Here is a 26,514-nt window from a genome sequence, read left to right as displayed (position 1 = left end):
ATGTATAAATGTGGTTTTTCTGTAATTTTAGTTCAGTTAGTTATTGTGTTCGTGTTTTTATCTCTCTTTCTCTCTGGTTTGTGTGTTCTAAATATAGAGTTAGTTTACATTTATTGTCAATACTCTATATAGTCATTATTCATGGACAAGACCACCTCATCTCTCTCTGTGACATATCTCTCACCTCCAGTAGGTCATGTTACTAGAGATGTTGTCCCAAGACAGTCTTGTCCATGAGCTACTAGTTCATTGGTGAGTGATGATGTTATTGTCATGTGACCTTTATTCTCTCCTGTATAGCTACCTACCTCTAACACAGTACAGGATAAGATGACAAGTTTGAGAGAAGAGAACACAAAGTTAGTATCACAAGGACAGCGTCTTGTCTCTGAACTAGAAAGCACTTCACATCAACTAGAATTAGCTACTGCTATGGTATTTAATTAACTCTTAATCATAGGGTTGTTGTTACTATCCTCGTCATTAGATTCACAGTTTAGAGAGTCGACTTAAGAAGTATTACATCAGTCAGCAGAAATTCAAAGAAGAAGCACCAGTACTTACCTGAGCAGGGCCAAGTCTTAGAGAAGAAACTATTTAAAAAGAGTAGTCATGTCTATAGATGATTATACAAAGATTGAAAAGATTGGAGGAAGGACTTATGGCGTCGTTTACAAAGTAAATCTTCTTTCACGCTATATTTCTTACTTGTTGTAAAGGCTAGACATAAAGCTACTGGTAAGTTTGTGACCTTGAAAAAAATACATCTTGAGAGTGAGGAAGAAGGTGTACCTCTCTCTCTCTCTCTCTCTCTCTCTCTCTCTCTCTCTCTCTCTCTCTCTCTCTCTCTCTCTCTCTCTCTCTCTCTCTCTCCTGGGAAGAGAATGTTAGCAAAGACTGCTATGCAACATCCTTATTTCAGTGATTTAGACAAGTCAGGTCTACCTGATACAGTACAGTCTTAAGAACATATTATAACATTAATATTTTATGTATCATTAACTGTATACTGTATTAACATACACTAATACATCTGAATGGAATAAATTATAATAAATAAAATAACTTGTATAGTCTAAGATTACTTGTTTTATGATGGAACTTGTAAGTTGATTCATATGGAGGTCCATATAAGGACAAGTGTTGTTTTTGGACTGGATTTTTACTACTTGTTCATGTCTTAGCACTAGTTGTGTCTCTAGATATTGAGACTATTATAAGTTTGGATGTGTTAACATCTCTTTTATTTGTTATTATATCGATGTACTTCCTTTTGACAGGAATATATCAACATTTACCTTTGGCTTGTCTAGAGATGTCTTTTTTTTCTTAATCTCATGATTATAGCTTATGTGAATGCACAAACCTACAAAACATCAAATTCAAGGCAAGTGTTAAGTGTTGCTTTAGTATCAGTATCATTTATAGTATTCTGTGGTATTATCTTCTATCATGTTTGGGATCATCTGTCTAAATCTTGTTTGAAACAACCGCTTGCGAAAATTAGGAATGTATTTAAGAAGCCTCAATTAGATCCTACTATTGATGAGGTGGAAGTTCCTTTAATGTGTCCTGGATCCCCTGCTTCAATATGTGAAACTAGTTCAGTGACTGTAGTATCAGTAGTAATGAGACGAGAATCACTACTCGATAATGAAGATGACTAATACTTGATTTCTTACCATATAATACAATTGTTTTAAATCTATCTCATAAAACTGATTATGTTTGATTTATATAACCTTATATCTGATATGTAGTTTAATAACAATAGCAGTATGTAATCTAAATTATAATATCATAGAAGTGTGTCAGTATGTGCTACTAAAATTTACTGTACATTTTTTGTTACTGTTGTCATTTTGTTATTGAGTATTAATTATAAAAGTACATTTTATATTATAATGATGGAACTTGTAAGTAGAGAGTTTTCCTCAATTATAATAACTAAGAACTCATTATTAAGGGCGTGTCTAATTTGAAAGAAAAGCTGGCTACGTCTAGATCAGGTTTGACTATATTATTATAATAGTTATCAATTGTTATGTATGTGTGTGTGTGTCATGTTCTACAGATTATTATGTACCTACAAAGAGTTATGGTCACTCCACACATATAGTGGGTGACTACCTCTACATGTGGGGTGGTTTATATAGATGGTCTCCCTAGAGTACATGATAATGAAGTCAAACTGAAGATGACCTCTGTTATTGATGCATTTCACTTACCAAATGGTAGATGGGAACAACGACCTACTAATGGAAAACCTCCACTGGGTGTCTTGAGCTATGCCTCCACTGTTATCAGTAACAGGATCTACTATTTTGGAGGAGATTGTAATCATGCCCAGTGTCGTCACAATAGTGTCAACTCATTAATAACAGATTCACTTACATGGAATGAACTGTTTCCTACTAATCCAAGTATGGGTCCAATGATGAAGTCATACTGTGGGATGATATCACTTACATTCAATAAAGTGGATTATTTACTGATAGTTGGTGGATATGGTCTACATCCTACCTCTCCACAATCTGGTGCTCAGTATAGTAATAATCGTACTAATGAACACCACTATTATCAGTTATCCAGTGGTAAGAAGATCAATATATCATGTTATTAATGCATTATATATCAAGTACAATTTTATAACTGTTTGTATTTCAGGTCAATGGATAATACCAGAAATTACTGGAGAATGCCCACCTCCTTGTTATGGCTTCACTCTTACATCACTACCTAATAACAGAGCTCTGTTATTTGGTGGTTATACTCCTAATGGTTATATTAACACTGTGTATATTGCTCAGTGTACAAAGACTGCAGTGGTGAGTACAATATGTATTAAGTTAAAGTATTTAGTTACTGTATAATATTGTGGAGTAATCAAGTTTAAAGTTTGATATTAAATGAACTAAATTTATAGTATATAATGTCTTTTTATTATTATTAGGAACTGTTTTATTAATAAACAAGTGATTTATTTTTTGTTAATATTTCTTTAATCAACTTTGAGGTTATATTTATAACTGAAACATTCTTTTAGTCAACTATATAGTGATACCATATTTCATTGACTAAATGTCACTCTTGAATAGTAGCCTCCCTTTTTGTATATCAGTGAAATTGATGATGAGCTTGAATAAATGATACAATGACTGCTTAACAAAATTGTCTATTGATAATTTATAATTGATTATCAATATTACTATTATATATATAATAATAATATGTATAATATTATAATAATTAATATTAAGTTGTTCTGTTAAGTGAAAAAAGACAAAAAAAAGATAATTTTTATTTTTTAAAATGTTTATTCAGTCAGGAAATAACTGTATTTTGATAAAGTCCTTAAACAAATGAGTTTCACAAGAGGTAATATTTGTTTAAAATTTCTGTCAATGCTTGATCTATCATTTACTAACTGATACACAAAGTTTAAAGCTATTGTTTATCAGGGGTGTTCAGAATCACTTCTAACTCTAGAAACTTTAATAATTCACAATTATATTTTAAATAGTGACCTCAAATAGTAAATTTCCCTATTGTTGTTCAATATTAAAATAGATGTCCCAGGTCTTATTAAAGGAAATATTGTAACTAAATTAAAATCCATATAAACTATAAAATGAAGAATATTCTTAAACATTTCCCAGTATACAGGTATTAATTACTGCTATGTTAATGTATAATATGTTAACTTGAATATTATCTACCCAGCACTGGGAGAAGATAAGTGAACCACTTCACAAATCAGTGAATTGGCCTCAGAGTAGATGTTATCATGCTACCACTATTATCGGTGAGCTACATGTGATGATGGTGGGTGGACCATATACATATGACAGCTGGTTATTAACATTGATACAAAGACATGGACAAAGGTTAGTTACTATAGTTATCATGTGACCTAACACTAACAATAAGTGAGTTTAATGCCTATGATGTATAATATGAGGAGATATAATAAAGTGTGAGTATTTGAACTTTGACCTCTGAAAATAACCCTCATCTATAGAAAATTTATAATTAATAATATTTATTGTTTTTATGACCTGGTTTTATACCTGTAGTCCTGACACTATAGTATGTTAACATTTATGATAGTATAGTCTATTGATATATCTGATTTGTTTATAGTTATAAGTCAGTTATTAAAGACTGTACATAAGTACTTATGTTCATGTTTTAAAAGTATTGTAACTGTCACTCTACCAGTTCATACAAAGTTATAGTCTGTTACTAGAGTACATGTATCCACTGATGTTACATGTATAATGACTAGTTTTGTAGTAATAATAATCATAACATCATTATTATAATGTCATATAGTACACTATATTCCGTCTTATAGCTCAATATACCAGATTCAGTGACTAAGAGAAGGAACCACTCCCTCTCAGTATGGAATGTGTCACCTACCACTGTATGGGTAATACAATTTGGAGGATGCTTTGGTAATGATACTGCAGTGATAGAACTTAGTAAGTACTGTCTATTGATGATAGTATTTGTTATATAGTACACACACACATTATCAGTATTATCACAGTATGATATAGGAGTATTGACACACTAACTGTTTATATTACAAACTAGTCTCATAACTCAATACTATTGTAACATACTATATCTCTCACTGTAGTATGTAATGATACCAGTGGACTGTAGGAGATGTAATAACTAACCTGACGTCTACTGAAGAATATCAACTTAAGCTACAACAGAAGAGACATGGACAACCTCAACTTACTGTCCAATCTCCTACACGTCTTCAACCTTCATCTTCATCACGTCAAGAATTACAAGAGAAAGATAGAGAAATTCAACGTTTAACACACACAACTTGAAGTTACCAACAAAGAGCTACAAGATACCAAACAAACAGCAGATAGATATGACAAGAGCTCTTCAAGAGGACCTTCAAACAAAAGAAAGACAACTACATCAACTACATCAAGAACTTCAAGAGAAACAACAAACTCAAGCTACTCTTGAACGTGAGCACAGAAATAGAGAAAGGTTACTTCAACAACAACTACAACAAGAAGAGAAGAAGAAGACCAGAGAAAGACGACAGTTTACAGGGATAGTCAACAGAGAGAAAAGACAACTATTTCAAGAACGTGATAATTTCGTCAACAATTTCAGAGTCAACCTCTACTGTTCACAAACACGTCAAGCTAATGCTACTCTTCAAGAACAAGTTCAGCAGTTACAAGAACAGTCTCACTGGGTAGTGAGGAGGAGGAGATTGAGATAACTGAGGAGATCCTTGGGAAAGGAGGTTGGGGAGAAGTCAAGGTGGCTAAATTTTGTTGGCCTTAGAGTAGCTGCCAAATGTCTTCATGAAGTTATCCTGTCACCATATAACATATCAGTTTTTACACGAGAAATGGAGATTGCTGCTCGAATACGTCATCCTAATCTCCTTCAGTTCATAGGAGCCACTAAAGTGGGTAGTCCTATCATCCTCTCAGAACTAATGCCAACTAGTCTTCGAAAAGAGCTAGAAACTGGCTCCTCTACCCTATCATGCTGTTTTAGCTATCAGTCAAAGATATAGCCTGTGGTCTCAAACTATCTCCACCTCTTTAAACCAGACCCTATACTACATAGAGATGTCAGCACTGCTAATGTCCTTCTTACTCGTGGTCATTACAGTTGGAGAGAGCCAAGGTATCAGACTATGGTTCAGCTAATCTTCAACCAATGATTGGTCGTACAGTCAATCCAGGTAATCCAGTTTATTCTGCTCCAGAAGCTGGTGTACCAAAAGACCATTCTCCTGCAATGGATGTTTTACAGTTATGGTGTTGTCTTGATTGAAATGATGATCTGTCGTATTCCTGAGGTAGCTCAGAGACAACTTCATATTAACAGTATTAGACGACAAGCGTTTAAAGCTCTTGTTGAACGATGTTTGAAAGAGAGTCGTAGAGAACGTCCAACAATGTCAGAGATCATAACTGACTTCAATGAAACCATTTAATAGTATACTAGTGTGTGTTATAATTTTAGTAGTAAGGTTATTATAATAGTTAGTTTAGTTATTGTACTATGTGTGATTATTATAATAATATTACCATATATGGACATTTTGCAGAGAAGTGAATGTATGAATTATAACTGGCATTTCTGCCCTTTCACTTAGAGAAGGCAATGCTAGACTATATATAGATAGAGGAGTGTTCATACAGAAAGTTTTATCTCAAATGTTGACTGACATACAGTTGTATTAACAATATAAAATATAATGTTATTTATATAGTATATGCTGGACTTGTTAATGTACAGATGTCTATATTAGGATGATAGTGAGCTGGTCCTGGAGTAGATTCTGTTTAAATAGAACATTAATATTATAGTTTTAAAGATAATGCTGACTTGATCTTTTGTGCGAGATGGTAAATGTGGTATAATGTAAGAAGGATAGATGTCAGTTTAATATTAGTGGCCTCTAGTGTGTTGTAACTGTTAGGAGCTGGTTGAATAGTTGAGCCTATTAGAAGATATAAGATCATACTTAAATGGAACATCTCTATAATGGCACTATGGAAGTCTAGTGTGACAGTCTGAACCTTAAGCCACATACTTAATGTTTAAGGTTTAGTGATAGGATCAGTATTAAAATATGGTGATCTCAGACTGTCACACTGTACTTCTTTAGGACAATGTCATTAGTAGAGGTGTGTCCACAATATAAAGGTCATTAAAGTATTATTAGTATGGGCTACAAACAAGTGTCCTGAACTTCAGACTTATGAATTTATTCCAATTTTTATTACCAAGAGGTAGAGTTGTTTTAATTCTCATAGAATAAGATGGTGCTGTCCTTGTAGTTAAAGATTAACGTCCAATTATATGAGGTATATTATAGAACATGGAGTAGTATTCTAAAATTAAATAGATTTAATAAAATTATAACTAAATTATATAAAATTACTTGTTCCCTGTCCTGTTTAGTTTGATAAATCCATAAATTTTGTGGTCGTAATTGGAAGGGATTTACCTGTTACTATGACAACATTATCAATTTAAACATAGTAATAAAGGACATACTGTTAATACGATGGTTGATATCCAACATAATGGACCTTTACTACTTAAAGGAAGATGGTCGGACATCAATAGGTACAGGAGAAGGTGTTGCTATTTGTTCCAGAGAAAGAGGTGGCCGTGAGACCAAGCATTGTCTTAAACCTGAAATTATAATCTCTCAAGACTTTTCACTATATTACTTACCAATACAATGAGATTTCTTTGGTTTTTCAATAGTATAAACAGTGGAGGAGTTGAGGTTACTATGAGAATATTATTAACAATGATCTAATTAATGAATCTATTAATTTTACTGCTAATAAATAAAAGCGCGAATTGTTGTTATTTAAAGATTGCTAGCGGACAAATATCGAATCTGATTGGTCGAGGGCTTGAAGTATATAAAGAACTGCGCTGGAATTTTTATCGTTTCATGTCCAAAGTTAGTTTGTAATAAAGATGTTTGTCCTTGTTGCTGTGAAACTAACTATGGTCTACAATACAATGACTACTTCATCTCTACAGAAACTTTCTTGTTCACTTACCGAGTCAGTTTTAAGACAATCCTTTGAGGTCTCTTAGCTGGTCGTCCATTAGGAGACAGTGAACACAGTCTATCTCTAAAGAACTGATGCTCTTCCATTTCAGCCCCACCTAACTAAGACCACACCCCTAGATATTTTTAACTCTTTGTGTACTGTGTGGTTTGTAGCCTACTCCTGGCTATTGTGAACTGGTAAGTATATTGTTGTATACAATACTATATATTGGTAATGTATTTAAAATAAATATTAATAAATTGTATCTAATAATCGAACTTATACAAAATCTATTCTCTATAAAATTTAAATATTCTTTTCTAGTTAATAAAGTTCCAATGTGTAATTATTATTCATGGACAAGACCACCTCACCACTGCTATGGAGAAAAGCTGTTCCACTTATGCTCACCATCAGTTACCTGGTGGTATCTATTGGGACCCAGAGTCAAACATAAAAGCTATTCTCAATAAGTTGGAGCCCAGTAATGATATCTGAATCCATACTATGTCCACTTAATGATTATTTGAGCACTGCAATCCCAAACATGCATCAAGTGTGACAAGATCTAATCTTATTTGAAGTCCATGAAAAGAAGACATGCAATAGTTTAGAAGGAATTACCTGAGGAAAAGCAACAAAGAGTGTTGGATTTGGCTGTAGAGCCAGGGAGGAAAGTGTTGAAGGAGCGTAAGGAGAAGGACGTAAGAAGAGGTGAAAAAAAAAGAAGAACACATTCTTCAAAGTACATGTCAGAAGACAAGTACTTCAGCAGATATCTCCGAAAGCAGAAGAATAAAGATCCAGACGTCCCCAGACCCTCATTACAACACCAGAGGAATTAAGTGAGGCAAGTCAGAAATAAGACAAGGAAGATCTCAGTAGGGATAAAGAGAATTCCACAGAAAGCTTACCTCTATTAATAACACAGATTAACATAAGAAAGAAAGTATTGAAACCAGATATTTGTATAGTTTTTTTACTCTCTCAGTCCACGGAAACCACACGCCCCATAAATGGAAATCATCCAGAGTTGTTCTGATTTCATAGCTGCTAACAAGTGTGATTCAATATCAAGTAATCCCTCTTTCCTTAAGTAGGAAAATTAATTCGTAGTCACAAAACTTGAGCTTGTAGTTACACATAAAGAAGTATGGTACGATGGCAAGATTGTTGATTATGATTCGACAACAAAGCTATATCAATTTGTTTATTATGTGATAATAATAGTTATTTTGATTCTATTTCAAGAGATATTTTATTGGGAGATTTAATAAATGCTAGTCCTCTGACACTCTGTAATACAATTTTATTTCTTTCAGTTTTATTTCTTTACCATCTCTTCTACATGCATAAACCCATCTGGTGCTTTGGATAAAATCAATACTTTTATTTTAAAATATTAATGTTATAATTTAATTTCTATCAAACATGAAGTGTTTTAAGAGCTTAGTATTTTATAATTTATTGTGAGATAGTTTCCATTGAGCATAAAGAAGTGTTTTTCAGAGCTTTCAGTAAACTATTTTCAACCAATTCTAAACACAATCAGATTGCAGATTTACATGCTGTCTCCAGTGATGACGCCTCTTTCCTCAGCTCTAATATACTGCTTTTAATCACTTTCATTTCATTGGTGACATCTCTGAGAGCATGTTGTGTACATTGTAATTCTTTTATTTGTTTCACATTTTTCTATCTTCCAATGCATTTACAGTAGCCACCAACTTTTGAAATCTGTTTCCGTGCATTCCTTTACTTGTCGCTGAACTGCATTTATTTGAATATCTTCTAGACCATACTTTACTATAGAACTTCGAGGTTGATTAGGATGTACAATCCTTTCAATAAAACGATAAGCATTATCAGGACGTAAATATCTTCCCCAGATTTTGTATCAATTGCAATATAAAACTTTCCTAGTGATACTAGGTTGTCAAAGTGGACGTTTGAGGACATCTTGTGATGAAATAGTGCAAATCTTGGTAAAAATCCATAATCAGGGACTCCTCTTAAATGACACACCAGGGATTGTTCCTGGCCACTTAATACCCGACTGAAAACTTTCGGCCAACAGCTCTTCATTAAGGCCATAGGCTTGTAGCTCCTTAAGGAAATACAGTACCTACTATAGCAAACATACATAATTTATATAAAATGCAGTAAACAATAAACATACAATATACCTTTAGGACCAGGGGTTCTAACTCTTGGTACACATTTTTTACTTCTGTACAAGGCAAGAGCTGGTCACAAATTTTAACTACTACCTCTTAAAGATGTTGGTTTGGTGTGGCAATACTTTCACTGTATCGTACAAGCGCTTGGGGACATCCGACATTCACATGAGGATGGCAAGCTGAAAACTTTCAAAAAAATGTCTGGTACACTAGTACTTTCGTCTACCCAATTTTCTTGACTCTTGTAGCAAGTCAACAATCAAATCACTGTATGTGGGGATCTAAGTAATAACCATGTTAGCAAGAGCAATTATACATGCAAATCACCTGGTGGATCTTGAACTTTATTTGATAGCTTGATAATAGTTGAGGCCTATAGTGCAAAAAAACATGATACAAAGGGCCCCCAGCCACCGCCCATTCCAATATGGGCGACTAGCACATATCACTACATGCCCAGATGTAGTCAACTCGCACCAATTTTCCCCTATTACCAGGTATACACCAGACATTATCTACAATACTATGATGTGAGAGAAAGGCTATGCTGTATTTCTGGAAAATGGGGACAGCAGAGATGTAACCAGTCATACCTGTTAACACCAAAAAACCAAAGCGCAATTCACTACAGGGACATGCTAGTGTATCCACACTGACCTCAGACAAGTGACAGATATAATTGACACACAAGCTCTACTCACCGTCTCACCTTTTGCCCACATGGCAGTGCAAAGATAATTTTAACCACTAGTGTACCAAACAGATGTTAATAAATTATTTGTCTACAGAAAGAAAGTTGGAGCTACATTATTGTGTTGTCTTTGGTATTATATCAAGTATGTATATCAATTTATAGTACTAAAAGAATGGTTTTTTGAAAGTTCATTTTTCACATTGCAAGACCCTAAATACAATGACTACCTCATCTCTACAGAAACCTTCTCTCCCACTTACCGAGTCCAGTTTTAAGACAATCCTTTGAGGTCTCTTAGCTGGTCGTCGATTAGTAGTCAGTGAACACAATCTATCTCTAAAGAACTGATGCTCTTCCATTTCAGCCCCACTAACTAAGACCACACCCTAGGTATTTTTAACAAACTTTTATGTACTGTGTGGTGTGGTAGCCTACTCTCCTTGGCTATTGTGAACTGGTAAAGTACATTGTTTATACAATACTATAATTGGTAATGTATTTAATAAAAATTATAATAAATTATATAATAATGAACTGTATACAAATCTATACTATAAAATTTAAAATATTATTTCTAGTTAATAAAAGTTTCCAGTTGTAGACATTACTCATGGACAAGACCACCTCACCTCTGTCTGTGGACATACCTCTCACCCCAGTAGTCCTGTTACTAGAGGTGTTGTCCCAAGACAGTCTAGTCCACGAACCACTAGTTCATTGGTGAGTAATGATGTAATGTTCATGTGACCTTTATTCTCTCCTGTACTAGCTACCTACCTCTAACACAGTACAGAATAAGATGGACAAGTTTAAGAGAAAGAGAACACAAAGTTAGTATCACAAGGACAGCGTCTTGTCTCTGAACTAGAACCACTTCACATCAACTAGAATTAGCTAATGCTAAGGTGTTTCATTAACTCTTAATCATAGGGGTTAGTGTTATTATCCTCGTTGTTAGATTCACATTTTAGAGGGGTCGACTTAGAAGAGTATTACATCAGTTAGCAGAATTCAAAGAAGACGCGCCAGTACTTACCTGAGCAGGGCCAAGTCTTAGAGAAGATACTATTTAAAAAATAGTAAGTCATGTATATAGATGATTATACAAAGATTGTGAAAAGATTGGAGAAAGGACTTATGGCGTCATTTACAAGGTAAGCCTTCTTTCACTCTATATTTCTTACTTGTTTTAAAAGGCTAGACATAAAGCTACTGGTAAGTTTGTGACCTTGAAGAAAATATGTCTTGAGAGTGAGGAAGAAGGTGTACCCATATACAGCTATTAGAGAGATTTCGATATGTGAAGGAAAGTTCAACATCCAATGTTGTGACGTAAGTGAGAGTGTGAGTGTGTGTGAGTATTGTGAAGTGAACAGAATGTGATTTATTCACTAATAGAATTGGCTCGAAATAATATCAACTCTCTCTCTCTGTCTCTCTCTCTCACAACCACACACCACACACTGATCCATTTTTTCATATTCCACCATACAACATGGCCTAATGTAACTGAACTACCAAATTTTAAACCAATTTCTCTAAATGTATTGGAAAGACAATAAAACAAGTTTGTCCTCGACTTGATGCAGCAGGTTGTGACCTGTTAATGGTGAGTTATTGTTCAGGATCCTTTTTAATTCTAGTGTCTTTACTATCAGCAAATTGTTGGTTTATAATCCTGGAAGGGAATGTCAGCAAAGACTCCTATACAATCATCCTTATTTCAGTGATTTAGACAAGTCAGGTCTACCTGATACAGTACAGTCTTAAGAACATATTATAACATTAATATTTTATGTATCATTACTGTGTAACCCGCTTGAGAGCTGAGTTTTTAGCAGACTATCTTTTGTTATAAACTCAAAAATAGTAATACTTATGAAAAAAAACTTATAATAGATTTATATATGATTCAACGACAAGTGATATCTACTTAAATACAAAATCATACAGAACATTCTAGAGAGTTCTAGAGATTACACAATATTTCACACATTATCATATAGTATTGTATATACAAATGGGTTTCAACAGCAAGGTTTGTTGTAATACAATCGTTACAGTAATGTATAGCACAATGGTTTACACTTGTTACATTACCATTCTCTCCATAAGAATTCGTCCCGAATTTGGTATATTCTAGTGAACAATGGTAGGTGCATAATGATTGGGAGCATTTCTATCTCTTCTTGGATAACGTGGCTCAGGTGGTCCTGGTCCACTTTCAACAAGTTCCATATCTTGTCCAAAGATATCTGGTGCAGAGTAATCATTAGAATTCTCTGTAGTTCTGTCAGAACTCTCTACAGGTTTCAGTAGCACCAGAAGAGAAACCTAGTTCCGGGTGTACATAGTTTAAGTCTATCAAAGTGAACTACTTGTAACTTTTCTTTCTTTGAACATTTTTAATTTTGTAGTCACTTTCTGAAATTTTTTCCCCACAATTTAAATGGGCCGTCCCATGGGTGATGAAGTTTTTTAGACTGCCCTCGAAGAACAACTGGTGAATGTAACCAGACAAGATCACCTTCCTTGAATGGCTTTCCATGAATGTGGCTTCATAACATTCTTTTTTGACGTCTGTGGGACGTACGTAATTTCTCTCTAGCTATACGATAGGCTTAAGTCTAAAACTCATCTTGAGTTGTTGTAGCATAGTCACTTGTAGAAAGTTCATTGTTCCTCAGTTCCCATACATTAAATCAATAGGGAGTCTAGCTTGACGTCCAAACATGAGATAAAATGGTGTATATCCAGTTGATGTATGTACACTTGTATTATAGGCCATACAAACTTTGCGAATTTTGATTTTCCAATTAAATGGATGATCTTTTGTGGTTGTTGATAACAAACTCAACAAGGGGCGGTTGAACCCATTTCAAAAAGTCCATCACATTGTGGGTGATAAGCTGAAGATCTGGTTTTCTTAATTTTTAAGATGTCACAAATTTCTTTCATTAGAGTCGATTCAAACTGTCGACCCTGATCTGAGTGTAACTTTCAAGGGTGAGAATCTACAGAACATCTCATCCAGTAACTTCTTAGGAATTGTTGTTGTTCCTTGATTAGGTATTAATATCCCTCCATCCATTTAGTGAAATAGTCACCTGCAAACAAAGATGTATGAATTTCCTTCTTCACTTTCTGGTAGGTGGTCCTAGAATATCAACAGCAACAATTTGCATTGGATAACCAGTTTTTATTGTCTGCAACGGAGCATGATTTTTTCCTTAGAGCAAGATTTCCTAGTAGCACATACTTACAGGTCTTACACCAATTATGGATGTCTTGTTGCATGCCAGGCCAGTAAAACCTTTCCTTAAGTTTGTGTAATGACTTTCTTCTCCTAAATGACCTTCGAGTGCTCCTGATGTATTTCTTCTAGGACCCTCTTCTCTAAGAGTATTGGAACCACTAAACCAGCTGTAACCAGGTAGAGGTAGTATGTGTATCTTCATATCTCCGTTTAAGAACACCACCAGCAGTCTACTCATAGCTGTAAGAAAACGTTGTGCTTCTGGTCCTTCTTGTCTTAACATCGTCAGATCTTGGTTTCTCATTTTCTTTCAAGTGACTGAGAATCAAATAATTGACCATCACCAAGCTGCATCTGACGTAAATTTTGTTGATTTATTTTTCTGTTAATACCATGATAGTATTCTCTTTCTCTATGTCTACAACTTGTGATGATGAGTCAGTATGGCTTCTCTTCCACATGTGTACATGGCCCTCTAGACAATGCATCCGCATTTTGGTGTTTTCGTCCAGGCCGATGAGAGATTGTAAAAATCATCCTCCTGTAATCTTTCCATCCACCGAGCCAACTGACCTTCTGGCTCTTTAAAGTTCCGTAGCCATGTTAAGATCAATGGTCAGTACGAAGACAAAACTTTCTTCCCAGGAGATATGCTCTGAAGTGTCAGTAAAAAACACTACAGCTAACAACTCCTTTCTTGTCACACAATAGCGACGTTCAGGTCTGGTCAGCACACGACTGGCATAAGCAATAACTTGTTCACTTCCATCCTTCTGTAGCTGTGATAATACTGGCATTTACGAAAAGGTGGGATCCTGCGAAAGGTTGACGAATTGGTGGAGACTCTCCCCGTATCAATTCTATGCTTGATCTTGCCTGTCCTCCCCAAAATCATTAGGTCCTTCAGCAAACAGGTCATGGTATCAAGGAGTAGTGCAAAAAGTTGATCTTGTTGTTGTAAGTTTAGTCTGTCACCTGGCCTTGACAATTTTCCATAGGTTATCACATTGAGCATCGGTAACTCTGGAAATTCCCCTTACTTTCTTGTTAACTGTTGTAATTGAATCAACTGGCAGGAGTTCCATCCTTGCTATTGTTGTGCCTTTAGAAATATTTACAACTTCATCTCGTGGGTTTAGTAGTCGTAGAGGAACTTGTGCACCTTGAGGCTGGACAACAGCTCTGGCAAACCATAGCTGCATTACGTACTTTCTTTTCACCTTCTACAATCCAGGTTTGTGGACAGACCATTTTGGGATTGTTCCCATGATCTCCATCTCACTATATGCAGGTATCTCCAGATCATTATTTAGAACGACGTCAACAGGTATGTCTTGTGTTGAGTTTGACTGCTTGCTTTTAATTGGGACAAACTTTCCAAGTTGTTTAAAGTATAAAAGATCTTTTGTCGGGGTCATTTCAATTGTACACTTGTGTGCTTTCAGAAAGTCTCGTCTTAAGATGATAATCAGTAGCAAAGAGAATCAGCCACAATGACATCAGCTGAGAAACTTTTCACTGCACAGGTTCATGTCGATATGTGTGGTACCATTTAGTTGAAGTGGGGTCCCTTGTACTCCCACTAACTTCTTTCCAGTGAACTTATCAGTTCCTCTCCAGGAGACCTTATTTTCTCCCACACGTCGCTCGAGACAATAGTTCCGCTGCACCAGTATCGATTAAAATGTTAACCGGATATCCGTTGACACGACCTTCAACAACGTAATCTGACTCTGTATCTACAGAAAAGATAGGAATGTTAGTTTGCCTTACATGAGCCTTTTCTTCACCTCTCGCATGCCCGGCTCACAGCACCGAGGGTTTCTCGTTTCCCGTCTGCTGTGATTTCTTCTTGATAGAGGGCAGCTCCGTGAGACATGACCTTCAGTTTCCACAGTTCCAACAGTTGATGGTTCTTGGTCTTCTTCCTCCACGGCTATTACTGCTGATGCCTTGAGAACTTCTGTGTTGCTCCAGATCACTGTGAGGTTTGTCGGACAGCCTTTAGTTCTGTTTCAATTCTATCCATTCGCATCCAATAAGAGTTGTTATTGCACCATCTTCTCTCGTGGAAGTAAGCCCGATAACGTCTGATTCTTGATCCACAGTGGTGGAGATTTGTGCAACATTACTTTTGTCTTGAGGATAGTAGATAGGACTCCATCTCTAACGTTAGTCGGACTGCCTCATCCACAGTTTTTGGTTTAGCTTGTTCACTAAATGCAACTTGAGGATGGCTCAAATGAGCCAGGTACTGGCTCAACGCAAAACGTTCGAATTCTCTAGCTTCTTCTGCTAGCTCAGGATAGGCTTTGTCTGCCCTCTGTTTGAGATCGTCTCCAATCCTCATTTATCCTCTTCATTCGGGTCTGCAGCTCTACCATGTAAAGCTCCTTCTTACTCTCTGGCTCGAATCGTTTCCGCAACGCCTCAATCGCCTCCTGGAAGTTATTACGAGTAACTTCAGGCAGTCTCCTGAACACTGTCCCAGCTCTACCTGTCAATCATACCCGCAACCACTTGAGTTTGGCCTGATCATCCCACTCACACACAGTTGCGACGCTGTCGAAATGGTCTATCCATTCGTCCCAGCTTTTTTCTCCAGGAGTATAGATTTCAGGAAGAACAGGTGGCTTACTCATCTGTGTCTTTTCTTTGATTCTTGTTGCTCTAGAAACGATCCTACCCACTGCGCCAATTGAACCCGCTTGAGAGCTGATTTTTGCAGATTATCTTTTATTATAACTCAAAATAGTAATACATATGAAAAACAAACTTATAATAGATGTATATATGATTCAACGACAAGTGATATCTACTTAAATACAAAATCATACAGAACATTCTAGAGAGTTCTAGAGATTACACAATATTTCACACATTAATATAATATTGTATAACACAATGGGGTTTCAACAGCAAGGTTTGTTGTAATACAATCATTACAGTAAGTTATAGCACAATATTAACACACACTAATACATCTGAATGGAATAACTTATAATAAATAAAATAACTTGTATTATCTAAGATTACTTGTTTTAATAATTATAATAAATGAGAGCTCATTATTAAGGGTGTGTCTTATTTGAAAAGAAAGATGGCTACATCTAGATCAGGTTTGACTACATTATTATAATAGTTATCTATTGTTATGTGTGTGTGTGTGTCATGTTCTACAGATTATTATGTACCTACAAAGAGGTCTGGTCACTCCACACATATAGTGGGTGACTACCTCTACATGTGGGGTGGTGATATAGATGGTCTCCCTAGAATACATGATAATGAAGTCAAACAGAGGATGACCTCTGTTATTGAGGTATTTCACTTACTAACTGGTAGATGGGAACAACGACCTACTAATGGAAAACCTCCACTGGGTGTCTATGGGCTATGCCTCCACTGTTATCAGTAACAGGATCTACTATTTTGGAGGACGTTGTAATCATGGCCAGTGTTTGTCACAATAGTGTCAACTCATTAATAACAGATTCACTTACATGGAATGAACTGTTTCCCAACTAATCCAAGTATGGGTCCAATGATGAAGTCAAGCTGTGGGATGATATCCACTTACATTCAATAAAGTGGATTATCTACTGGTAGTTGGTGGATATTGGTCCACGTCCCACCTCTCCACAATCTGGTGCTCAGTATAGTGATAAGGGAATGGTGGTAATGTTCGTACTAATGAACACCACTATTATCAGTTATCCAGTGGTAAGAAGATCAATATATCATGTTATCAATACATTATATATCAAGTACAATTTTATAACTGTTTGTATTTCAGGTCAGTGGATAATACCAGAAATTACTGGAGAATGTCCACCTCCTTGTAGTCACTTCACTCTTACATCACTACCTAATAACAGAGCTCTGTTATTTGGTGGTAATACTCCTAATGGTTTTATTAACACTGTGTATATTGCTCAGTGTACAAAGACTGCAGTGGTGAGTACAATATGTATTAAGTTAAAGTATTTAGTTACTGTATAATATTGTGGAGTAATCAAGTTTAAAGTTTGATATTATTAAATGAACTAAATTTATAGTATATAATGTCTTTATATTATTATTAGGAACTGTTTTATTAATAAACAAGTGATTTATTGTTTGTTAATATTTCTTTAATCAACTTAGAGGTTATATTGATAACTGAAACATTCCTTTAGTCAACTATATAGTGATACCATATTTCATTGACTAAATGTCACTCTTGAATAGTAGCCTCCCTTTTTGTATATCAGTGAAATTGATGATGAGCTTGAATAAATGATACAATGACTGCTTAACAAAATTGTCTATTGATAATTTATAATTGATTATTAATATTAATATTATATATATATAATAATATGTATAATATTATATTAATTAATATTAAGTTGTTCTGTTAAGTGAAAAACACAAAAAAGATAATTTTTATTTTTTTAAAAATGTTTATTCAGTCAGGAAATAACTGTAGTTTCATAAAGTCCTTAAACAAATGAGTTCACAATGAGGTAATATTTGTTTTAAAATTTCTGTCAATGCTTGATCTATCATTTACTAACTGATACACAAAGTTTAAAGCTATTGTTTATCAGGAATGTTCAGAATCACTTCTAACTCTAGAAACTTTAATAATTCACAATTATATTTTAAATAGTGACCTCAAATAGTAAATTTCTATTGTTTGTTCAATATTAAAATAGATGTCCCAGGTCTTATTAAAGGAAATATTGTAACTAAATTAAAATCCACATAAACTATAAAATGAAGAATATTCTTAAACATTTCCCAGTATACAGTATTAATTACTGCTATGTTAATTGTATAATATGTTAACTTGAATATTATCTACCCAGCACTGGGAGAAGATAAGTAAACCACTTCACAAATCAGTGAATTGGCCTCAGAGTAGATATGGTCATGCTACCACTATTATCAGTGACCTACATGTGATGATGGTGGTGTGGAATTATGGATAGATCAGTGATTGCAGCTGGTTATTTAACATTGATACAAAGACATGGACAAAGGTTAGTTACTAGTTATCATGTGACCTAACACTAACACAAAGTGAGTTAATGTCTATGATCTACAATATGAGGAGATATAATAAAGTGTGACTATTTGAACTTTGACCTCTGAAAATAACCCTCATCTATAGAAAATTTATAATTAATAATATTTATTGTTTTTATGACCTGGTTTTATACCTGTAGTCCTGACACTATAGTATGTTAACATTTATGATAGTATAGTCTATTGATATATCTGATTTGTTTATAGTTATAATTCAGTTATTAAAGACTGTACATAAGTACTTATGTTCATGTTTTAAAGTATTGTAACATGTCAACTCTACCAGTTCATACAAAGTTATAGTCTGTTACTACTAGAGTACATGTATCCACTGATGTTACATGTATAATGACTAGTTTTGTAGTAATATCATAACATCATTATTATAATGTCATATAGTACACTATATTCCATCTTATAGCTTAATATACCAGAGTCAGTGACTAAGAGATGGGACCACTCCCTCTCAGTATGGAATGTGTCACCTACCACTGTATGGGTAGTACAATTTGGAGGACTCTATGGTGGTAAACTCAATGATACTACAGTGATAGAACTTAGTAAGTACTGTCTATTGATGATAGTATTTGTTATATAGTACATACACACATTATCAGTATTATCACAGTATGATATAGGAGTATTGACACACTAACTGTTTATATTACAAACTAGTCTCATAACTCAATACTATTGTAACATACTATATCTCTCACTGTAGTATGTAATGATGACCAGTAGACTGTAGGAGATGTAATAACTAACCTGACATCTACTGAAGAATATCAACTTAAGCTACGACAGAAGAGACATGGACAACCTCAACTTACTGTCCAATCTCCTACACGTCTTCAACTATCATCTTCATCACATCAAGAATTACAAGAGAAAGATAGAGAAATACAACGTTTAACACGACAACTTGAAGTTACCAACAAAGAGCTACAAGATACCAAACAACAGCAGATAGATATGACAAGAGCTCTTCAAGAGGACCTTGAAAACAAAAGAAAGACAACTACATCAACTACATCAAGAACTTCAAGAGAAACAACAAACTCAAGCTACACTTCACATGAGCACAGAAATAGAGAAAGGTTACTTCAACAACAACTACAAGATCAAGAAGAGAGAGAAAGAGGACAGTTACAGGATAGTCAAGAGAGGGAAAGAGTACTATGTCAAGAACGTGATGATTTTCGTCAACAATTTCAGGACTCAACCACTGCTCTTCAACAAACATGTCAAGCTAATGCCACTCTTCAACAACAAGTTCAACAGTTACAACAACAGTCTCACTGGGTAGTGAGGAGAGAGGAGATTGAGATGACTGAGGAGATCCTTGGGAAAGGAGGTTGGGGAGAAGTCAAGGTGGCTAAATTTCGTGGCCTTAGAGTAGCTGCCAAATGTCTTTATGAAGTTATCCTGTCACCATATAACATATCAGTTTTTACGAGAGAAATGGAGATTGCTGCTCGAGTACGTCATCCTAATCTCCTTCAGTTCATAGGAGCCACTCGAGTGGGTAATCCCATCATCCTCTCAGAACTAATGCCAACTAGTCTTCGCAAAGAGTTAGAAACTGGTCATCCTGCTGTTCTGACTATCAGTCAAGATATAGCCTGTGGTCTCAACTATCTCCACCTCTTTAAACCAGACCCAATACTACATAGAGATGTCAGTACTGCTAATGTTCTTCTTACACATGGGCAGTTTGGTGGAGAGCCAAGGTATCAGACTATGGTTCAGCTAATCTTCAACCAATGATTGGTCGTACAGTCAATCCAGGTAATCCAGTTTATTCTGCTCCAGAAGCTGGTGTACCAAGAGACCATTCTCCTGCAATGGATGTTTACAGTTATGGTGTTGTCTTGATTGAAATGATGATCTGTCGTATTCCTGAGGTAGCTCAGAGACAACTTCATATTAACAGTATTAGACGACAAGCGTTTAAAGCTCTTATTGAACGATGTTTGAAAGAGAATCGTAGAGAACGTCCGACAATGTCAGAGATCCTAACAGACTTCAATGAAACCATTTAATAGTATTCTAGTGTGTGTTATAATTTTAGTAGTAAGGTTATTATAATAATAGTTAGTTTAGTTATTGTACTATGTGTGATTATTATAATAATATTACCATATATGGACATTTTTCAGAGAAGTGAATGTATGAATTATAACTGGCATTTCTGCCCTTTCACTTAGAGAAGGCAATGCTAGACTATATATATATAGAGAGAGTGTTCATAGAGAAAGTTTTATCTCAAATGTTGACTGACATACAGTTATATTAACATATATAAAATATAATGTTATTTATATAGTATATGCTGGACTTCTTAATGTACAGATGTCTATATTAGGATGATAGTGAGCTGGTCCTGGAGTAGATTCTGTTAAATAGAACATTAATATTATAGTTGTTAAAGATAATGCTGACTTGATCTTTTGTTGTGAGATGGTAAATGTGATATAGTGTAAGAAGGATAAGATGTCAGTGTAATATTAGTGGCCTCTAGTGTGTTATAACTGTTAGGAGCTGGTTGAATAGTTGAGCCTATTAGAAGATATAAGATCATACTTAAATGGAACATCTCTATAATGGACACTATGGAAGTCTAGTGTGACAGTCTGAACCTTAAGCCACATACTTAATGTTTAAGGTTTAGTGATAGGATCAGTATTAAAATATGGTGATCTCAGACTGTCACACTGTACTTCTTTAGGACAATGTCATTAGTAGAGGTGTGTCCTCAATATAAAGGTCGTTAAAGTATTATTATTAGTATGGGCCTAGAACAAGTGTCCTGAACTTCAGACTTATAATTTATTCCAATTTTTATTACCAAGAGGTAGAGTTGTTTTAATTCTCATAGAATAAGATGGTGCTGTCCTTTGTAGTTAAAGATTGACGTCCAATTATATGAGGTATATTATAGGAACATGGAGTAGTATTCTAAAATTAATAGATAGATTAAATAAAATTATAACTAAATTATATAAAAATTACTTGTTCCCTGTCCTGATTAGTTTGTTAAATCCATAAATTTGTGTCGTAATTGGAGGGGGTTTACCTGTTACCATGACAACATTATCAATTTAAAACATAGTAATAAAGGACATACTGTTAATATGATGGGTTTTGAACTGCATTCATTTGAATATCTTCTAGACCATACTTTACTATAGAACTTTGAGTATGATTAGATGTAGCAATCCTTTCAATAAAATGATAAGCATTATCAGGACGTAAATCTCTTGCCCGCAGATTTGTATCAATTGCAATAGAAAACTTTCCTAGTGACACTTTTGTCAAAGTAGACATTTGAGGACATCTTGTGATGAAATAGTGCAAATCTTGGTAAAATCCATAATCAGGGACTCCTTAAATGCCACACCAGGGATTGTTCCTGGCCACTTAATACCTGACTGAAAACTTCGGCCAACAGCTCTTCATTAAGGCCATAGGCTTGTAGCTCCTTAGGAAATACAGTACCTACATGCAAACATAATTTATATAAAATGCAGTAAACAATAAACATACAATATACCTTTAGGGCCAGGGTTTCTAACTCATGGTACCCATGTTTTACTTCTGTACAATGCAAGAGCCGGTCCACAAATTTTACTACTACCTCTTAAAGACGGTTGGGTTGGTGCGGCGATACGTTTCACTGTATCGTACAAGTGCTTGGGACGTCCGACATTCACATGAGGATGGGCAAGCTGAAACTTTTCAAAAAGAATGTCTGGTACACTAGTACTTTCGTCTACACAATTTTCTGACTCTTGTAGCAAGTCAATCAAATCACCATATATGGGATCTAAGTAATAACATGTTAGCAAAGAGCAATTATACATTCAAATCACCTGGTGAATCTTGAACTTTCTTTGTCATGATAGCTTGATAATAGTTGAGGCCTATAGTGTAAAAAAAAATCAATTAAATCATGACACAAAGGGCACCGCCCATTCCAATATGGCGACTAGCACATATCACTACATGCCCAGATAGCAAACCAACTCGCACCAATTTTCTCCTATTACCAGGTATACACCAGACATTAGTCTACAATACCATGATGTGAGAGAGAGAGGCTATGCTGTATTTCTGGAAAATGGGGATAGCAGAGGTGTAACCAGTCATACCTGGTTAACACATTTTCAGGAAAAAACAAAGAGCAACTTCACTACAGGGACATGCTAGTGTATCCACACCGACCTCAGACAAGTGACAGATAAATGACACACAAGCTCACCTCTAGTCACCGTCTCACATTTCCCCCATGGCAGTGCAAAGCTAATTTTAACACCTAGTGTACCAAACGGATATTAATAAAAAATTTTCTACAGAAAGAGAAGTTGGAGCTACATTATTGTGTTGCCTTTGTATTATATCAAGTATGTATATCAATTCATAGTACTAAAAGAATGAAAGTTCATTTTTCTCATTGCAGACCCTAAATACAATGACTACCTCATCTCTACAGAAACCTTCTCTCTCACTTACCGAGTCAGTTTTAAGACAATTTTTTGAGGTCTCTTAGCTGGTCGTCCATTAGGAGTCAGTGAACACAATCTATCTCTAAAGAACTGATGCTCTTCCATTTCAGCCCCACCTAACTAAGACCACACCCTAGACATTTTTTAACTCTTTATGTACTGTGTGGTGTGAAAGCCTACTCCTGGCTATTGTGAACTGGTAAGTACATTGTTTATACAATACTATAATTGGTAATGTATTTAATAAAATATTAATAAATTGTATCTAATAATGAACTATATACAAATCTATTCTATAAATTTAAATATTCTTTTCTAGTTAATAAAAGTTCCAGTTGTAGTCATTACTCATGGACAAGACCACCTCACCTCTGTCTGTGACATATCTCTCACCTCCAGTAGGTCCTGTCACTAGAGGTGTTGTCCCAAGACATTCTAGTCCACGAACTACTAGCTCATTTGTGAGTGATGATGTCATTGTCATGTGACCTTTATTCTCTCCTGTATAGCTACCTACCTCTAGCACAGTACAGGATAAGATGACAAGTTTGAGAGAAGAGAACACAAAGTTAGTATCACAAGGACAGCATCTTGTCTCTGAACTAGAAAGCACTTCACATCAACTAGAATTAGCTAATGCTAAGGTATTTAATTAACTCTTAATCATAGGGGTTAGTGTTATTATCCTCGTCATTACATTCACAGTTTAGAGAGTCGACTTAAGAAGTATTACATCAGTCAGAAGAAATTCAAAGAAGAAGTGCCAGTACTTACCTGAGCAGGGCCAAGTCTTAGAGAAGAAACTATTTAAAAAGAGTAGTCATGTCTATAGACGATTATACAAAGATTGAAAAGATTGGAGAAAGGACTTATGGCATCGTTTACAAGGTAAATCTTCTTTCACGCTATATTTCTTACTTTGTTTTAAAGGCTAGACAAAAAGCTACTGGTAAGTTTGTGGCCTTGAAGAAAATACGTCTTGAGAGTGAGGAAGAAGGTGTACCTCTCTCTCTCTCTCTCTCTCATACAGACTTGAGGAGATAATTCATCAAGATTCCAAGTTCTATCTTGTTTTTGAATTCATGAGTATGGATTTAAAGAAATATCTTCACACTATTCCATCTGGACAATATATTGATCCAGTATTATTAAAGGTAACAATCACAGTAATAATGGATACATGGTTTGATAAATGGATACATAGATTGACAATGGATACATGGATCAATAGATAAATGGATAAATGGATGAACATATGACCAATCTACAATGACCATACATTATAGTAGTTATATTTATTGTTCTATTATTAAACTGGCTGACTTTGGACTTGGATGAGCCTACATACACCATGAGGTCTCTCTCTCTCTCTCTGCCTTTCTCTCTTTCTGTCTCTCTCTGTGTCTTTCTCTCTTTCTCTCTCTCTCACACACAACACACACACGCACACACTGACCCATTTTTAAATTTCACAGGTAGTAACACTGTGGTACAGGGCCCCTGAAGTCTTATTTGGTTCAGCACGATATTCTTGTCCCATTGATGTATGGAGTATAGCTTGTATATTTGCTGAAATGTCTAATAAAAAACCTCTGTTTCAAGGAGACTCTGAAATTGATCAACTATTCCGAAATTTCAGGTTTATTAAACAGGTTTTATAAACTGGTTTAACTAGTTCCACTGTAGGATTTTGGGTACACCTAATGATACAACATGGCCTAATGTAACTGAACTATCAAATTTTAAACCAAATTTCCCTAAATGGATTGGAAAGACAATAAAACAAGTTTGTCCTCGACTTGATGCAGCAGGTTGTGACCTGTTAATGGTAAGTTATTGTTCAGTGATCCTTTTTAATTCTAGTGTCTTTAATATCAGCAAATGTTGGTTTATAATCCTGGGAAGAGAATGTCAGCAAAGACTGCTATGCAACATCCTTATTTCAGTGATTTAGACAAGTCAGGTCTACCTGATACAGTACAGTCTTAAGAACATATTATAACATTAATATTTTATGTATCATTAACTGTATACTGTATTAACACACACACTAATACATCTGAATGGAGTAAATTATATTAAAATAACTGAGAACTCATTATTAAGGGCGTGTCTATTTTGAAAGAAAAGCTGGATACGTCTAGATCAGGTTTGACTACATTATTAAAAAACTTATCTATTGTTATGTGTGTGTGTGTCATGTTCTACAGATTATTATGTACCTACAAAGAGGTCTCATCACTCCACACATATAGTGGGTGACTACCTCTACATGTGGGGTGGTAATATAGATGGTCTCCCTAGAGTACATGATAATGAAGTCAAACAGAGGATGACCTCTGTTATTGAGGTATTTCACTTACTAACTGGTAGATGGGAACAACGACCTACTAATGGAAAACCTCCACTGGGTGTCTATGGCTATGCCTCAACTGTTATCAGTAACAGGATCTACTATTTTGGAGGACGTTGTAATCATGATGAGTGTCGTTACAATAGTGTCAACTTATTAATAACAGATTCACTTACATGGAATGAACTGTTCCCAATTAATCCAAGTATGGGTCCAATGATGAAGTCAAGCTGTAGGATGATATCACTTACATTTAATAAAGTGGATTATCTACTGGTAGTTGGTGGTATTGGTCCACGTCCCACCTCTCCACAATCTGGTGCTCAGTATAGTGATATAGGAATAACACCTAGTGGTAATGTTCTTACTAATGAACACCACTATTATCAGTTATCCAGTGGTAAGAAGATCAATATATCATGTTATTAATACATTATATATCAAATACAATTTTATAACTTTTTGAATTGCAGGTCAGTGGATAATACCAGAAATTACTGGAGAATGTCCACCTCCTTGTAGTAATTTCACTCTTACATCACTACCTAATAACAGAGCTCTGTTATTTGGTGGTTACACTCCTAATGGTCCTATTAACACTGTGTATATTGCTCAGTGTACAAAGACTGCAGTGGTGAGTACAATATGTATTAAGTTAAAGTATTTAGTTATTGTATAATATTGTGGAGTAATCAAGTTTAAAGTTTGATATTATTAAATGAACTAAATTTATAGTATATAATGTCTTTATATTATTATTAGGAACTGTTTTTATTTAATAAACAAGTGATTTATTGTTTGTTAATATTTCTTTAATCAACTTAGAGGTTATATTGATAACTGAAACATTCCTTTAGTCAACTATATAGT

General features: G+C 35.0%; 1 protein-coding gene across 1 annotated transcript; it reads left to right on the top strand.

The window, feature by feature from the left end:
• Positions 1 to 612: 612 nt before the first annotated feature.
• LOC121391463 (cyclin-dependent kinase 1-A-like) lies at positions 613 to 25,280 on the top strand. The gene is made up of 8 exons (XM_041523091.1): positions 613 to 678; positions 720 to 788; positions 11,721 to 11,781; positions 20,267 to 20,288; positions 24,322 to 24,445; positions 24,767 to 24,930; positions 24,978 to 25,119; positions 25,170 to 25,280. Exons 1-8 carry the CDS (start codon positions 613 to 615, stop codon positions 25,278 to 25,280), a joined length of 759 nt encoding a protein of 252 aa, XP_041379025.1.
• Positions 25,281 to 26,514: the final 1,234 nt, after the last annotated feature.

This window comes from Gigantopelta aegis, unplaced genomic scaffold (genome assembly GCF_016097555.1).
Source record: "Gigantopelta aegis isolate Gae_Host unplaced genomic scaffold, Gae_host_genome ctg2497_pilon_pilon, whole genome shotgun sequence".
NCBI lineage: Eukaryota > Metazoa > Mollusca > Gastropoda > Neomphalida > Peltospiridae > Gigantopelta > Gigantopelta aegis.
Note: the sequence above shows the minus strand (reverse complement) of the source record. Positions and strands in the feature narration are given on the sequence as shown.